The sequence below is a fragment of the Amblyomma americanum genome, chromosome 5, assembly GCF_052857255.1.
Source record: "Amblyomma americanum isolate KBUSLIRL-KWMA chromosome 5, ASM5285725v1, whole genome shotgun sequence".
Lineage (NCBI taxonomy): Eukaryota > Metazoa > Arthropoda > Arachnida > Ixodida > Ixodidae > Amblyomma > Amblyomma americanum.
The window spans coordinates 183,075,662-183,093,132 of record NC_135501.1 but is presented as its reverse complement, the minus strand read 5'-3'; the positions used below and the strand labels follow the sequence as shown (position 1 = coordinate 183,093,132).

Here is a 17,471-nt window from a genome sequence, read left to right as displayed (position 1 = left end):
ACGAGAGCAGCAGATTGGACAGCCGTCGCCGTAGCTCAGTTGGTAGAGAACCAGACGTGATATTCGGAGGTCGTGGGTTCGGATCCCACCGGCAGCATGATTGTTTTTTCTACTGCTTTATAAGTAATTTTCTTTAAGCGATAGATTAATGGTGACTTCCAATCGCAGAGTTGGAGCACTTCTGGAGCAACGTTTCCGGCTCTTTTCGGAGCAACTGTATTCCAAACGCAGATCTGAGCCACGGATCGCGTCTTCCAATCGTAGACAGGGAGCGGTTGCCGAGCCGAGATTGCTCCGTGGAGCAGTCGGGACTGCTCCGCCAAAATCGGCGGATCCGACCGGAAGTTTGCGTGACGTTCTTATTTAGCGGCGATAGCGGCGCCCTACATGCTCTGGCGAGAGCAAGTGTACTCCAATCGCAATTTCAGGTCGCGCGCTCTGCGCCGGATTCAGGCGCTCTGTCACAGAGCGTGCAGACCGCTCCGGACCTGCGATTGGAATTCACCATAAGTATTATTATCCCACTGAAAAGAACAACACTTAAAATAAATTCAACATTCTCCTATGCATCTTGATTTCGGTGACTGTTGGCTCCCTTTATAAGTGTGTATATATATAAGTGTGTGTATACGAGTTTTTCCTTTATTATACACATGATTATCCTTTAGCATCAGCAACAGGACTATCATCCACAGAAATTGTATGTACAAACGCCGATGTTTGGAACAAAGGGTTATGGCCTTCTAATTTTTTCCCTCAGATATTTCTGCGTGGTGTGCTTGATGGGAAGTATTTGTATCGTTTGCGTTTGGTGGCAAAAAACGCACGTCCATCACTTAAGCAGTCCCTGGCCGTATGCGTGCTCGCTCTTGCCACAACCTATCATTCTTATCACAGCTCTCTCTCTCGCATGGAAAAGAATAAAAAGGAGCCTTGAACAACGCCCCTGTCCCCACAAGTACAGACCGCTCGGTACACAAGACACTCAACAGGTGGACGGAGCAGGTGCTTACAGGACAAGAGAATGTTGCACTGCCCCCCGGCGACGAAAGTAGAGGTTTAGAGACACTATCACAAGCAGCTGGTAAGAGTGCCGGCCTTAATAATGAGACTAACAACGGTGAGCTGTTACACAGGAGTGTTCTAGAGGTAGCACTGCAACTATATCTTGGAAGTAAGGCGAGCTATATGTATATTTAAGGGCGGAGCTAAGGGGTGCCGCGGGCCGAATACTTTTGGCCCTGCAACATTGTCTTCGACACTCGACATTGTTATATTTCTCACTCTTTGTGGTTCTTGTTGTATGAGAACAATTTCTACTATGTCACGTAAAACGCAATATTTTATTATTTCTTTTTTGCTTATGCCAGTGCACAAGACGCAACAACAAAGTATTCGCAAGCACAGCGCCACAGAGCCCAAAATAGAAAAAAAACGAGCCATGAAATCTGTGTTGCGTATAATAAGAATCATCGCCCGTGTTCTCCCTGAACTTCCAAGGAGTGTAGATACTTCTAGAAGAGACAAAAAGTTTGGGCAACACTGAAATGGTGACTTTAGTGAAGGTGCCTAGGGCTCATGATTTATAAAATATTCAGCGTTATTTCAAAACATAGATCAAAATTTTGTGGTGCTAAACCTTATCCTTGGTCACACATGAAATTGCAGCGCTCAAAGCGAATCGCACGATTTGAAAAGGAGCACACGGTCGCTATAACTTCGCTTGAGTAAGTTTTTAAAAGGCAACAGGGCAACAGGGCAAAGTTATCCAGTAATATATTTTGTAGTCTGCTATAGTGTCAACCTTATAAGTCCCTGATGAACGATAAGTGACGTAACAAAGTTGTCGAGTCGCACTCAGCTGTACCCCTTTCTTGCCTCTTCTCGCTGCTTTCCTTATCTGCATCCTTTCCCTCTCCTCTTCTTTCTGAAGGACGTAGGCGTATAGTGTCCCTCTTGTTTTCTTGTGTCGGTACTAAACACGAGCAAACGCCTTGAGGCTTCGCCCTCATGAGGTCGACCTCAACCTCAAAAAGACGTCAACCTCAAGTCGTAAGGTGCGGTTGAGCGGAGGTCGGCGGTGGCTCAAAATTTTTTGAGTGAGGTCAGCAAATCAGACCTCAACCTCACGCCTGAGTTTGAGGTTGAGTGAGGTCGTAATTCATTGAGGTCGAAATTTTGAGGTCAAGACTTTTCGCAGTTGCCACCTCTTATTCCGACGAATGCCACTTCCGAAGAGGAGTTGCAGCGCATCACCGCAGTGTTCATGGAACGACGCTTCGTGTTCAGTTTCGCCTGCTTTGACAACAGGATGCCGCAGTTCCCTCTTAGCTTCCGGTGCTGCGCCGTAATGTCCGTTCAGTCCGAGCCTACGGGAAGACGCACCCCTCTGGTCTTCCCGGAAGGAGTGTTACTGTCACAGCACGCCACTCTCCCTCCCCCTTGCCCCGCTGGCGTAGCACCCGGCTGCCTGCCGGACTGCTCAAATTCTCGGGGCCGCGCAAAGCACGCAACTCATGTTTACCCGCGGTAGATTTTTTTGATGCCGCAAACAAATGAGTTCAGGCCAACTATCGTGCAATAAATTCGTCGCAGTGTGGATGGCCCCAAGCAAGTCTGCTACGTGTTCATGCTCGCGTTGATGCCATGGCTCTTGCACTGTAGTCGAATAAAAGGGATCCTGCTGTACATTACAAGCTTACTTAACCGAAACTGGAGTAATCGGCACAGGCTAGAGAATGTGATTCAGGCGGTTCCAGCAAAAAAAAAAGCACGAAGCCATAAACACTTGAGTAAAACCGTCGAAGCTTTTGATCGGCGACTTCCCCTTTCGAATCTCGCACTATACTTCTGTATGTTCCCGCTACGTAACTCCACATACCTTTCTTTTGGTCTCCTTTTCCTTGCTCCTTCTCTGAAATTCGTTTATTACGTCGGAACATCGGAATACGAGGCGAAGGTACCAGCATAGCGGTGTTATATCAAAAAAATAGGCAAAACTATAATGAATATATGGTGATGTAGCAGATGAATCCTGTTCCTTTTTTTTCTAAATAAGATAAGTGCATAGAACTGATTACATGCTGGCGCTGTACTGCTGAGTGGCTGTTTCAACGCTTCTAATACGACGTTTAATGGGGCACCCTGTTGTTCGCTTCTGTTTAGTGTGCGATTTTATTTTTTTTAGGGGGGGGGGGAGTTTGTAATAATTTTTGTTTTTTTTTCTCGTATATAATCAGTTAGGTTGGTGGCCTGCCCTGCGTACGACCAGTCACAGTTCACACCGCTATCTTTCCTTTAACTATTTCGAAGAGATCCATCGTTCACCTTAAACGGCTTCTCAGAATGCTCGCCCGGTGCTCGCCTTTGAGGATGCCTGCGAACCCTCGATTAGTACAGTTTTCACGGAAAACAAGTTATTATCTTAAAACAGCTCATCACAAACTGGTTTACGAAATCGTATCCAGAAATTTGTTCAGGCGCATAACAACTTAAGCGTTTTTTTCTTTGTCCCGTGTTTGGGGGTGGGAGCTGGAAAAAGATTTTGCTGAGGGGAAATTTAAGCGGATAGCCGTTGTGCCCTTGACAGAAAGCGGTTCACGCTGCCCACTCTAGGCCAGTTGTTTTGGTCCGTGTAATTTCAATAGTTGGCACAGTGTTCGAAGACGTAATCAAGCCCTTTCTTGCAAAATATCGCGGGATCACTGAGGCATCGGAGAATTCCCAGGATTTCAAAACAATTACCATGGCCACCTGGGTGTAAGTGGCGAAAATGGGGTAGGGTCTTGACCTCTCACGAATATCAACATCATCATCCTCAATCAGCAGCTACAGGTATTCCTCTTTTCCCGCACAATAATTGTCTTCAGTTGCGGGGTATTGTACAATATTTAATCAATGTTCTGGCAACTCTTAATTTGGTAGCGGTACATCGACTACCACTGGCTCATAAAGTTACACTATTATCATCGTCATCATCATTGCCATCACCTCGAGGGTGAAGGGCATGTGTCATTGCATGATCGTTGCAGTACGTCACACAGGCGAACTCGCGCATTTACCTGCTGGACAATCCGAATGTCTTTAATGTGGACCGGGATGAGGGCACTCTTTGTAATGCGTCAAGCGCGCATGCGTAGTAATGTGGGATCCATATGGATCTTGAAATGGGTGTCGAAGGGGGGGGGGGGGTCTGAGGGCCTGGTATGACGTGAAGTTACATCGTAGTCACGTGAGCAGGCGTGATTTCATATTACACCGTCTTCCCGTGACTACGTTTGATGGCACATTACATCGTGGTCACGGGAGGTGGTATGACGCCACACTCATATGATTTCATCACTAATTATAATGACTAGTCTCAGCGTTACTTAATTATGTTAGTAGGCATTAGTTAATTATGGAACAGCATCATCTTCGTCGACCGACTCGTCGGCTCATAACGTCACATGGTGCCGTTTCTTTCGGACATTTTTCTGAGGATACGACCTTGAAAGTGAGCCTTCTAATGCTCTCGCATTAATAAAAGAAAACCCTCGCTTCTTCCCAGAGACATAAATACAACGCTCCTCTTTTGGTTTACTACAGTCGCAGCTTGTTAATTGTTTTCGAAGGCAGCATACAGAGGACTGAAGAGAGTATTAGCTTTATAAAATTATTATCTACTCTGAGTCCTCTCGCTATTACGGATAGAGAAAGAGAATCGAAATATCCTGATATGTGCCTGCATGACCATCGCAGTGGAAAGTACATCGACGACCAGTTTTTTTTTATATTCGGTATCTATTCCCAAACCTCAAAAAAGTATTGTGAGTACCTCCACCGCCCTTCCCCCCTCCCAATTGCTGGTGGGTGGTGAAGAAGGTCTGTGTTTGTGAAGTGCCGGTGCATGCGTGAATAAGCGAGTGGCTTCCAATACGAACAAAAATACGCGAAGCACGTTGCCGAGTAATGACACATGTAAAGTACTCACCGATGTATTAATGATAACCGCGTATGGGATATCCCTTCCCGCAGGCCCCAAACTCTCCAATGGTTCATCCCAGATTATAAGCTTCGCCTATTGCATGCACATCACGAGGGTCTGTACACACCTTATTAAATATTACCGTCATCATTTTGACTTTCCTGTCTCACACGATTCTCATAATTCTTTTTAAATGAAAAACTCCGTAATCGCTTTTTTGTTTTCTGTTTTTTCGTTTGTTTTCTGAGATCGAGCAGCCGACCGCAACCTCACAATTTGAAGTTGAGGGGAGGATTGAGTGCGGTCAGCAAAGGCTTCAGGAAAAGTGAGGTGTGGGCGTCTAAGAAGACTTCCACCCCAACTGATGAGGTTGAGGTTCAGTGAGGTCAGCAAATTCTTTTCGAGGTTGAGGTGAGGCCCAGATTTTGGAGGTCAAATGCCCATCTCTGGTGTGTACCCGCGCCGTAAACCAAACTGATCGTGATCATCATCATCATGATATTATGACCTGGCGGCTACCACGATTATAGTGGCGGTGGTGATTGCGGCAATCCTTCCCTGCCCTTAGTCTCTGCACATCCTCAAACGTGTGTTTGCTGTCAGACTTGCAAGGATAAGATTAACATCTCTTCTTGCTCAGCTTTCATACCCCCCGTGACAAAACGTTGAACGAATAGGGGAATCAAGCACGGAGGCATACTCGTTCATACCTCCTTCCTGCGGTTGGCGCAGAAGGACCTTCCCCACTTTAGCACGAAACGCTTCGGTGGCACGCAGTTCAGCAAAACCCAACTCACTAAGGGCTTTCTTCGGCCAAACAGAGATGAAATATGCGCATACTCTGGACATAAAACCGAAACCAACAAACCCTTATGTCGCTAAAATGTAACTTTTGACTGCACTTACATATACGGACAGTTATATCTACCAATCGCGGTACAAAGAATGAACAAGGAAAATCCAATCTGAGTTAGAAAAAAAAACTACAGCGTTAAACTGTCATAAAACTCAAGAGTTGCCACTGCAGTGCGCCGCTGTGAGGTAATCAGGCTTCGTTTTACTGATACGTTGCATCAATCAACCAGGTGCAATCAATCCTCTTTTATATATTATCTCTTCCACATTTTGTGCCCTTTCTGCCGGTGTGAATTGGGGTGTAGACTGAGCGGACTTCAAGTGCGCAACTTTCTCGCACACACCTGAGTGTTTTCAAAGCTCTCTTCATGCAAAGTTAAAATTCTTGTTAGGCTTCTGCGGACACCTCGTTCGCTTCCGCTCCTATTCTTGCGCGTGTCTTGGAAGTCCTGGCTGAATCTAGATACGTTTTGTGACCGACACAGGGCGCGCGAGTCGCGCTTTCGACTGGGTGGGTTGGCTGCACGCGCGGAAACCGGATCCTTCTCAACGTTGCTTCCCTCTACATTCCTCTGTGGAAGTTGCTTGCTGCCTCGATAAGTCGTGAAACAGACGCCTCATGGGCTGGGGTTGTCGCTTTTGCTTGTGTATGTTTTGTTGTTGCTTATACCATTCGTTTCGTCACCGACGACGTCAAATTCCTCTCTCCTCTCTTTCCTCCTCGTTTTCCTTTCGGCCTTCGAGCTTCCCGTTTGCATCCTTTATATTCGGCTGGGCACCGGACGACCAACGGTTCATTCGCCGCTCGCAGGTGCAGTAGCGAGGAAGCGTCGCCGGGGCAGCTTCGAAAGATGGCGTCCGTGCTGCAAGTGCTCGTCGCGGCTTCCCTGCTCGTCTTCCTGGCTTCGGCGGTCCCCCACAGGTACGTACAAAGGTTCAGCTCCTCAATGTCCCAATGCCGAAAACAACATGAGCGCTGGCAGTTGTGTTGAAGGATGACGTTTCGGGACCTTCCTTGTTCGCCGCCATGGGATCCGAGATGTCAGTTTTAAAGAGATACAGAGGCAAAATTTCCAACGCAGACCAACGAGATGATCTGTTTCGCCTGCATAAGGAGATGCCGTCTAGGAAGTTTCAGTGGCTGGCGTTGAGTGGAACATATGATTCTTAATGTTGTCCAAGGAACCGCTCGACATTTTCACCCGTATCGAGTGACGCCAAAGTGCACTTGCCCCGTGGCTGTTCACACGAATATCCTTATGCTATGCCGATGTCATCAGGAAATTGGCAGTCCAAATTGGCCCGCTGACCGTGACGTCAGTGTTCACTTTAACGCTGGCGCCAACCGCGACCGGCGGTGAAAAGTCTCCTGTACGTGATTAATTCTTAACGCTGCGAACTGCCCTTCTGAGCTCATATGCATGATTACTAGGCCCGTAGGACTCTTTCAAGGCAATAACGAAAAAAGAACCCAGCGCAGCAGTTGTCCTCCTTGTCGTTTTCAAAATATCATCCTGGCCCACGAGCAGGATTGCGTGAAACCTTCTACTTGTGCGGTCAGCAAAAAACCAAACCTATCGTGCCATCTGGGTCAATGTTTGAGAGAAAGTTTCCAAGCTGTGGCGCTCAACGTCGTCATTTCCAAAGAACAGTTGCCCGAGGAAAGGAATAACTCACTGTGCCTTACCCGAAGAAATGTTCGTCATCATGCGTTCTAGTCTATAAGCTTTCCGTTGGCGTTGCTCCGCGATTGTGCATGAACTGTCCATCCCGTGCCTGTCTTGATCTGCACCCGTGCCTGTCTTGATCTGCACCAAAGAACGCTGCCAGCCTTTCTCCTAATGACGGCACCCCGTCGTACGCCACTTCATGAAAGTGGCCGACTCTCTTTCCTTATACCGCTTGAAAACAAGCAGTTTAAGTGTAGTGTGCATAAGAAATTTATTCACAGATTAATTTAGAAATTATTGGTTTATGATAGCACATCGCAGTGTAGCTAAACTAGATCTGTGTTTGATGATATAAGAGTACAAGGAGATATATATTGTTCGCGAAAAAATATTTGGCAAAATCTGAGACGAGCAAGAATATTCACAAAAAATATTAAATTTGTTTAGTCAGAAAATAAGTGCGACATATTCTACAATATGTCGCACCAACTGGTCCAAAAGTTCACACTATTGATATTAATGCCAAACTTCCCGATAAGTAGCAAAAAAAAACATCCGTTCTAGCGAAGCGCTTTGGGCTACTTTGCAGAGCAGTACCGAAGTCGGCCACGACGGGCCGTCTCAGAGAAAACCCGATCCCGGCTACACTGCTGGTGGCACGGAGTCGTTAATCACAACATGCCTGGCGTCTTCAGAGAGGCTCTGAAAGCTGCGAATCTCCTCCACAGCGATAAAAGCGAAAGTTACAGACGGGCATTAATCATTTCTCTACGAACTGAAATGAGACGAACCGACGACATGTTCTCGCACGAAGCTGTCACGTTCGTCTACCGTGTACCGTGTCGATGTCGCCGAATGGCGAGAACACCGCCGCTGCCGAGCACGGAAGGTGCGGCACGAAGACGGTGCACCTTGGACGCCGTGCTCACAGAGATCGGACCGCGTTGACAGGTTTCGCGAGAAGCTTGAAAGCAATCGCTCATTCTGCTGACAAAAAGAAACATCTGAAACATAAGCAGAGCTCCTTAGTAGCATACTGGATGGTGTTACTTGTCCAGAAGCAGTCAGGATCGCGCAGAATTGGCTATTTCGGACCATCGTTCAAATTTAACGATTAGGATAGGCGCAGTGAGGAGAGAGTTCAGTCTTACTGTGATGACATTCGGTCTTCTGTGCAGGCATGCTTGGTACTTTTTGGCTACTCAACCACCACTAGAGCCGCCGCGGTGGCTGAGTGGTTATGGCGCTCGGCTGCTGGCCTGAAAGACGCGGGTTCGATCCCGGCCGCGGTTTTCGAATTTCGATGGAGGCGAAATTCTAGAGGCCCGTGTACTGTGCGATGTCAGTGCAAGTTAAAGAACCTCAGGCGGTCGAAATTTCTGGAGGCCTTCACTACGGCGTCTCTCATAGCCTGGGTAGTTTTGGGATGTTAAACCCCCATAAACCATCCACCATCAACCACTACTAGTGCTGCACGGTGCCCTCTGGTATCACAGTAATAGCTGCGAAAGAGCCATTATATCTGTGCCCGTTAAACCGTTAATAAATACTTGGCGTATATGTTATGCTAAATATTGTCTTGTGTGTAAATTAATTATAACAATTAATTCAAAACTTGGTTGAACTACGTTAGATAACTGACAATTCATTGTCACATAAATTGGACGTGCTATCCGACTAGCTACATAACCCAGTCTTAAGAGTGGTGCTGTGCATACCCATTACAGATATTTGAAGCAGGAGGAGATGGTCGAGTTGGCTCTGCTTGATGGTGATGTTGTCTTCTCTCCGCTCTCTTTGCGTGCGTGCCGTTGTACACAGGCAAATATTAGACGTGTTAGAAATATTTTTGGGCACGTGCGGCGCACCTTACAAAGAAGTCGCGCACAATTTGTCATTAAAGGCATAATCGGCCGCAGATTTGGTTCAGACCATGCAGAGCAACTTTTTTGTGCTGTTTATTTCTACGCACACAACAGATCCTTTAAGAAGAATTCACAACGACGCCCCAGTCCAGCAAGGACTGCTCACATAAGACGTCCGGCCGACCAAACTCTGTCGCACTCACCTCGCGGCCTGGGACTTCCCCCGGACCCTGCGAAGCGCAGCAGCACCTCCGGCCAACAGCGGATTACAACTGGCCGCCCGAAAGGCACCTACACCTTCTTGATCTTCTGCCAGCAGTGGAGCCACGGCATCTGTGCCGATGATAAAAAGGTGAACTTAGGCAACGCCATGGGCCAGTAACTCGCCCATAGCATCTGCAATAGAAGTGGGAGATCAGATAGTGGATCGTTGTTCGTTTTATAGGAAACGGTACCTAAAGAAATTCAACACCCAGATAAAATAAAATAAATGTAGAAAACGAATGTTAGAAACCTTGCGCATATAGTTAACTTCCCGGCCAAATGCACCTTTTGCTGTTTTCGCTTAGAGCTTTAGAAAGACGTTTAGGCGTCGGGTGACCGCCAGCCGCTATGGCAAGCACGACCTGTGAGCCGCCATCACTTGGGGTCTCGTTCAGAACGATAATTCCCGGGACCAACGGTGACGCCAATAGATGCATGATGTGGAAAAAGCGCCGCATTGCTTTCGACCGGGGGGGGTGGGGGGGGGGGGGTGGAAGGCACTGATAGATACGACGAATTTGGGACTCGAAATCGAGCTGAATGCAACAGTACCACAAGTGTTGCTTTGGGACCTGAGCGGGACCTTTGCGACCCAGTGGGCGTGAATTGGCCGTAACTAGAAAAGGCCGAGGAATCTTTCTGACTATGCCAAAGGCCGGAACGGATATCCAAGTGAGAGTAATTACACGGGAGAAGAGCCTCGTTTTAGGCTTCGTTACAGTTTCGGACATGGTGGAGCAGCTACCCTTCTCAAGTGTAGTGATAGCATACAGCACTAAACAGGCGTTTTTTCTATTTGCTGAGCACAATAAAGATTGAAGACTTCAGCTGACATACAACGCATTTCCACACTTCGGCGATGCATCCAACAGCCCGTAATGTACGTTGCGCACAGAGCGAAACGTGTGATTCCGTTATGTGCATAGCAGGGAAATGCAGGCATTTCCAAGATATCTATCTACAGTTAAGTGCTAATTGCATGAGGCGATAGGCGGAGCCCCACCCCCCCCCCCCCCTCTCTCGCCCCTCTGCTCTAATCTAGCCACTTGATCTTCCTGTCTCCCCCCCCCCTCTCTATGTTTGCGTGCATTGGCATAACATAACGTCGGTCTTCGGCTGCTCGCATTTATTGTGTGAAGCCAAGTCCGTTTCTTCCCCATGCAGAACGAACGTGTATACTGTACGTGTCAGTTGCCGTTCTGCGCGTAGCCACCCGAAGCTCTGCAGAAGCTGCGCAAAGAGGTGCAGAAGCAAATGTCGAATAACGTAGCCCCCCCGTTTTGACGACGGGAATGTTCACTCAACAGGCGCATGCATAGCTTATACAGTCAGCGCTTGACTTTGTGCGAACGTACTCTTCCCTTCCAGTGCGTCGAATCAAGCAAGAAAGATTACTGGACCATCCACGGCCTGTGGTAAGTGGAGACCTGCATGACGGCGCCCAGAACCTGTGGCTTGCGAAACTGCCTTCGTTGCTGCTTTCGTCGTCGCTTAGGCTCAATCGCTTGCTGCTTCTTGTCGCGCTGCCTGTCACAACCGGCCGGTGCGCATTTGGAGTTCCGACTCCTTCCCAAACACTCTTTTCTTGGCGGCCCTATAAGGACGGGGAAGCTGCTGCAAGCCTGTAAGTGTCATTAAAAAAAAAGATACCAGTGTATTCCAACAAAGCGTGCCAGCTTCGTCAAGCAAGGTTCTGCATTCTCCGTGTCGCGGCACAAAATAAGTTTTTGTTAGTTCAAAAAATTACCGGGGGCACTTACGTAACTTACCTGCTACTAATGTGAAAGCACTGAATTCTATTCCAAGTCTATTCGTATTCCAATCCTATTCCAGTTCAATTGCAATTTTATTCTATTCCTTTGTAGTTGGCGCAGTTGTAAGTACTAGTACTGACGATATTACCGGTTGACATTTCGTACCTTCCCACCTTTTTATGACGGTGCCTGTTTTACCCATTTTCTAAAGATAAATATAACTTACTAGTAGACAACCAGCGTGGTTTCAGGAAATACAGATCTACTTCCGCTGCTGTACAGTGTTTAAGTGAATTCATCAACAAAGCAGTAAATAACAAAGTGTCTGTACTTGGCATTTTTACTGATATCAGAAAAGCGTTGAACACTGAGAACCATGATATACCACTGCCAAAATTACATAGGTATGGATTCAGAGGTCAAGCAAAGCAGTTTTTCAAAAACTATCTTTCTGGCCTCAAGCAGTGCGTTAAAATCGACCAATCCGCATCAAGCGTTCATCCCATCCTCTTTGGGTGTGCCTCAAGGCTCGGTGTTGGGACCATTACTCTTTTCTTTGTACATAAACGATCTGCCAGATACTCTGAATTATGCCCAAACTATTATGTACACTGAGGATACAGCCCTTCTCTTCCCTAGTAATGAACTTTATATGGTAGAAAGGCGCGCTATTAGTGATCTTTCTCTGATTTACCAGAGGTTTTTTACAAAATAAATTAACAATACACACCCCAAAGACTAAATACATTATCTTCTCTAGTCCGTATAAAAATTCAAATAGCTTAATTTAGTTGCGATTAGGAGCAAACCCCCTCGAACTAGTCGATGAACAGGTATATCTTAGTGTAACTGTAGATTCAGCTTTCAATTTTGATCCCCGCATAATTCGTATAAGCAGTAAATTCAGACGGGCTTACTTTGTCCTAATAAAAGCTAGAAATTTCTTCTCGCTTCGCTCATTAAAAATATTGTATTTTTGCCTTTTCCAAAAACAATGACTTTGTGTAGAGTCCTGCGGACTTACGTGTAACACGTGCTTAAACCAAATAGCAATTTTACAAAACCAGCATTTCGTATAATAATAAAGAGTAAATAGACAGATAGATCCGCTCCACTCTTTCGTGGCCTATGCATTACACCTTTCTCTGCTATGCGGGATTTCAAACTAGCTAGTATATATATATATATATATATATATATATATATATATATATATATATACTAAGCCATAACATCCCACTATCATCTGTTTTCGTATATCGATTTGGTCCAACTAGAAAATTTTTTTCAATTGTCGTTTTAATCTTCCAGCAGTTAATATTGTGTACGGTAAAAGAACTATTGCCTATGCCACTGCCAAAATTTGGAACCAACTGCCTGAACTGAAAATCGCCGAAATAAAAAAAAAATTCCGGGGGCAGCAATATTCGACTCCACTATAAATCAGTGTTTTTTCTTGGACGCATTCATTGTTATTTTTGTCCTCCTAACTATTGCATAACCTCTTGAGTATTTCGCTTTTCTTTGTATACAACTGTCGCATAACTAATAATAATAATAATAATAATAATTGGTTTTGGGGGAAAGGAAAGGGCGCAGTATCTGTCTCATATATCGTTGGACACCTGAACCGCGCCGTAAGTGAAGGGATAAGGGAGGGAGTGAAAGAAGAAAGGAAGAAAGTGGTGCCGTAGTGGAGGGCTCCGGAATAATTTCGACCACCTGGGGATCTTTAACGTGCACTGTCATCGCACAGCACGCGGGCGCCTTAGCGTTTTTCCTCCATAAAAACGCAGCCGCCGCGGTCGGGTTCGAACCCGGGAACTCCGGATCGCATAACTGCTGAACATGAATTCTGCGCATGAGACTGAGTTGTCTCGCTATAATTATTTATCGCACTTACTACATGGGCCCAAGTCTAGCCAAGAAGGCTTAGGGCCCAGATGATTCTCATGCAGTTTTTACCTGACGTTTGAATAAAACTGATTTGATTTGATTTGATTTGATTTGGCCAATTGCGAGTTTTGTAACGCGCCACTTTTTGGGCGAAGAAGGATTTTCGTGCCGATGAGCCATCCAATGGCTGCGCATGAATAACGCTCTGAGAACGTAACTTCGCTCTCCGCAGTCATTAACAAGTAGTCAAACGCCGAAAACATGAATTCGTAATTCGCTCAGCTTGCAAAGTTGGAATTCAAGTAGAAAAAACGTTTAATTAAAATCGAGTTTTCATTCCAATTCATTTCTGTTTTCGCTTTCTTCCTTTCTTATCTGTTTGCTCATCTGTTTCCGTGTTTCTTCTCTTCTCTTTTTCTTCTCAGCTTGCTTATTCTGGCTATGCATGTGTGCAGACAGGCGACGCACACGCAGTTTTGCTCTGTCCGACAGTGCATTCGGGGAAACATCATTCCAATTTTCGACCGGTGCTCATCAAACACAAAAAAAACAAGAAAATAAACTTGAGATGTGCATTGCTAAGGTAAAGGTAGAACGTTTCCACAGAAGGCAGCTGGCCTATTCGATAAGTTTTCGGTGTAATTAAAAGGCATTTTCAGAGCAATAAAATAACGACACGGAGCGGAAAGTACGACCAACATTGATAGCTTGTGTCAAATCTCAGTCAGCACTGGACCAATGCTGGACCAAAACTGAGCAGGCGTACCCAGGGCCAACAAACTATCCAGCGCTGACTGAATGCCCTTTTCTTACCCGTGTCCTGCGCTTCTTGTGCTAAAATACCATTTCTGCTGAGCTACAACACTTTCTCGCACTTCAAATCTTCCACGTTCGGATCTATAGGAGGCCGTGGTCTGCAGCGGTTCAGCGCAGTGCCTCCAGCAGGCAGTTCCTTCGTGTGGAGCTAATTGGTTGTGGCAGCTGACAAGGAGTTAATCCGTCTGAAAATTCCTTGTGGCCCCGCTTTATATTTCCGCATTGTTCGCGGGCGATCCCGCAAACGACGACATAAAAGGACAGTACATGCATGCGCACTATTCGCGAAAGCTCCGATTATTAAACCGCACTTTTACACTTTTTTAAACTGAATGAAAGCGCGAGCCAAATGTAGTTGTGCAGGATCTAATTTTTCGTTTTTTTATTATTTTTCTCCACAGGCCACAGAGGAAGGGCTTTTCTCACAGCCCCTACGACACTGTGGATTTCGACGACGCTGATCTTAATGTGAGTGGCAGAAAAGATATGGCAACATTAAAGCTGTGTGAATAGCGCACGTATTGTTCTACTATCACTATTGCCTCGCTACCCTGCGGACGAAGAAAGGGACGTTTTCATCGCATCATCATCTGGTACTTCTTATTGATCCTACCTATACATATCAATAAGATAACTTCTACAGGTCTGTATTTATACTTCACGTTGTGGTTTTAATCCTAAGTCATTTCACAACGTTACCAGTGCGCTTTTGAGGCCGGAAGCCCTTACGCAGTAAAGTAGGATCATAGTTATCCTCTAGTGAATCATATGTCTCAGTTACCTCTTCCTCCTGCAGCCCATCAAGGAAGACCTAAACAAGTACTGGCCTGCACTGAGAAGCCCAAGAAAGGAGTACTTCGAGTTCTGGTGAGTCGACTGCCCGTCCTGCGCGTAATGAAAGTTAAAGGCAGTGCGAGTGAGAGAAATAACCTTAATTTGTCCAACAAGGGATGGGGGGATTTGGTCCCGCCGCCTACACGACAGCCTCTCGGGCTTTGCCGGCTTCTTCTCCCAGTCGCACTGCCCATAGCTGGTCATCCCGGTCTTGGCTGAGCATTGCTCTCCATTTCTAATCTCATGACACTTGTTGGGTGTCTTGGAGCACTCCCACAGAATGTGTGCAAGGTTTGCCTTTTCTTTGCAGAATTTGCATTTATTACTGTATGGCCCTTGGTAGCAGTAGCTGTATGCCACTTCTACCCAGCTCTCCGCTTAACGGGTTCGGAAGCAGACGCCATGCGACGGCCTGCGTTTCTTTAAGCGATAGGTGCGCAGGTGGGTACTGGGCCCTTTCCGTCCTGTAGTGGTTTACCATGCGATTCTGCCTCGATCCCGTGGCTGGCGACTCGGTGTGGCTCGGCGTCGAGCCGTTACGTGAGCCGCTTCGTTACCTGGGCGAGAGGCGTGTGCTGGTGATTTGGATCGCCATTTTGTCGTTGTGGTTTTCCAGTATCTTTATTTTTTTCGGTGAGATGCGCCCTTTGGCCTAATTACTCACAGCCACTTTTGAGTCGCTGACAATGTGCTTTGCGGTCGTGTTGGTCATTGCTATAGGGCAACCTCTTTAGCCGTTTCCGCATTGTCGGTTCTCATCGAGTCGCCGACTCTGGGTTTTTCTCTGCATTGACTGGAGTTATAGATGTATTTGTTTCGGCGCATTTGCGGTTGTCAAATTTCAGTATGCGGAATGCTTAACACTTTATATTCCTAACCAGCAGCTGCCTTGTTTTGGGGGGAACTTGATTCATTTAAACGAACAAGTTTAAATTTACTAACAGAGGCTTGTTTCCGCAAAACTTTTGTTTCGTATCACGCACATTGTCGTCAATAGTACCCATAGGAAAAAAGCATGCTTTCGCTGTCCCTGTAATCCCGTGAAACTTGCGACTCTCGCTTTTGCAGGCGCTTTGAGTGGGAGAAGCACGGCGCCTACACCTTCGACATTCCTCAACTCAACGGCACGCTCAACTATTTCAAGTCCACCCTCGACCTCTACCACAAGTACAACATATACGAGTGAGCCGACCTTGTCCAGCTGTCTTTCTCTGGTCTCCGCTTGCCGTGAGCTGTTATCGCCTTAACTGCGGCTTCTCCTGCGTGCTTCCCTTTCTGTGCTGAATGGTGGGTGGGCATCGAGGCCGAATATGACATGTGGGGCCCCGTAGGCGGGTGCTCTCAGCCAGTCAAGAGAGCAAACGTTGCCGCACCTTGCATGCATCCACATGTACGTCCTGCGGTTTGGTTCCTTGCTCGCTACGAGGCGCTGGCCATCGGCACCTTGCACTCGTCGTTTTCACTGAGCAAAACGTGCCAACTTAGAGGTCATTTATTTTTTGAATTATTCGCTCTTTTGGAATAAGTAGTCAGAGCCCAAACAAAGAAATAAAATAAACCGAGCAAATAATGCCATGCATATGATTAACCTTAGTAGACAGAAAGCGCAGCGACTGTGACCTCTCGCGGCCTTCTCGTTCGGTGTATTCCGTTTCTCGATCGGTCACGGTGACCAGCCTCGCCAAACAATGGGTCCGAATTTGCAGCCAGCGCTGTGTACTCGTACCATAGGATCTCTTACAAGATAGCAGATACCTTGAGGAATCAAACAAAGTTCTGTTCTTAAAATGTTTTACCTCCCCCAACGCAGACGTCGGCTCATTTTATGACTCTGTCGACTATTTTCGTGCGCAGGCTTCTTTTCAAGGCGAAGATCACGCCCAGCACCGATAAGAATTACTCGGTGAGTCAACCCATTTGCACACCATTCCTGTCTGTCTGTAAAAGGTGCAGAGTGTTGGTTTTAATCAGCAAGAAAAAGAAAAAAAACGTAAATCATTAAGCCAGGAGGGTGACTTTTACTAGTTTCATAGTCGTCCTGCGTTCTTCATTTCCGACTTCGTTCTTTGCAACAGTCCTATGTTATGGTACTATCTTGAAGAGAAACCGCAATCTATAGCTCATTTCAAAATATTTACAGCAATTTTTGAGCGCTATATGTGACAGACACAAATGATAACAGGACAGCACACCTCACAATAAAAATTTAAGAAATATAAACTTTTGACCGGTAAGAGCATCCCCATCCCGGCATCTGTTCAGTTTCACAATCAAAAATGACCAAAACGTAAGGGGCATCTGAGAGGTAATACAGGAGTCAAGCCCAGCCATTGTTATATAAACTTGTTATATATATAAAAGAAATTGTTATATAAACAGAACCTGAAAGTTTATCCAGTTAGTTGAAAGCGGACTACAAGATATGGCTTATTGCGGTTCTAGGACGACCGGAACGATCACTGAAGTTTTCTCCTTCAGTGCAACGTCGCGTAGCTATATGCCGTAAAAGGTGCTGTAGTGAACAACCATGGTTAATTCATGTCCGTAAACT

General features: G+C 46.3%; 1 protein-coding gene across 1 annotated transcript in view; it reads left to right on the top strand.

Annotated features, from left to right (window-relative positions):
* The window catches only part of LOC144133128 (ribonuclease T2-like), a 44,088-nt gene that overhangs the window by 22,729 nt on the left and 3,888 nt on the right, over window positions 1–17,471 (top strand). The window contains exons 2-8 of the mRNA XM_077665989.1: window positions 6,633–6,743; window positions 9,471–9,708; window positions 10,989–11,035; window positions 14,488–14,554; window positions 14,883–14,953; window positions 15,989–16,102; window positions 16,775–16,823. Of these exons, the coding sequence (XP_077522115.1) occupies window positions 6,673–6,743; window positions 9,471–9,708; window positions 10,989–11,035; window positions 14,488–14,554; window positions 14,883–14,953; window positions 15,989–16,102; window positions 16,775–16,823 (657 nt within the window). The 5' untranslated portion in view covers window positions 6,633–6,672. The remainder of the gene's footprint in view (window positions 1–6,632; window positions 6,744–9,470; window positions 9,709–10,988; window positions 11,036–14,487; window positions 14,555–14,882; window positions 14,954–15,988; window positions 16,103–16,774; window positions 16,824–17,471) is intronic.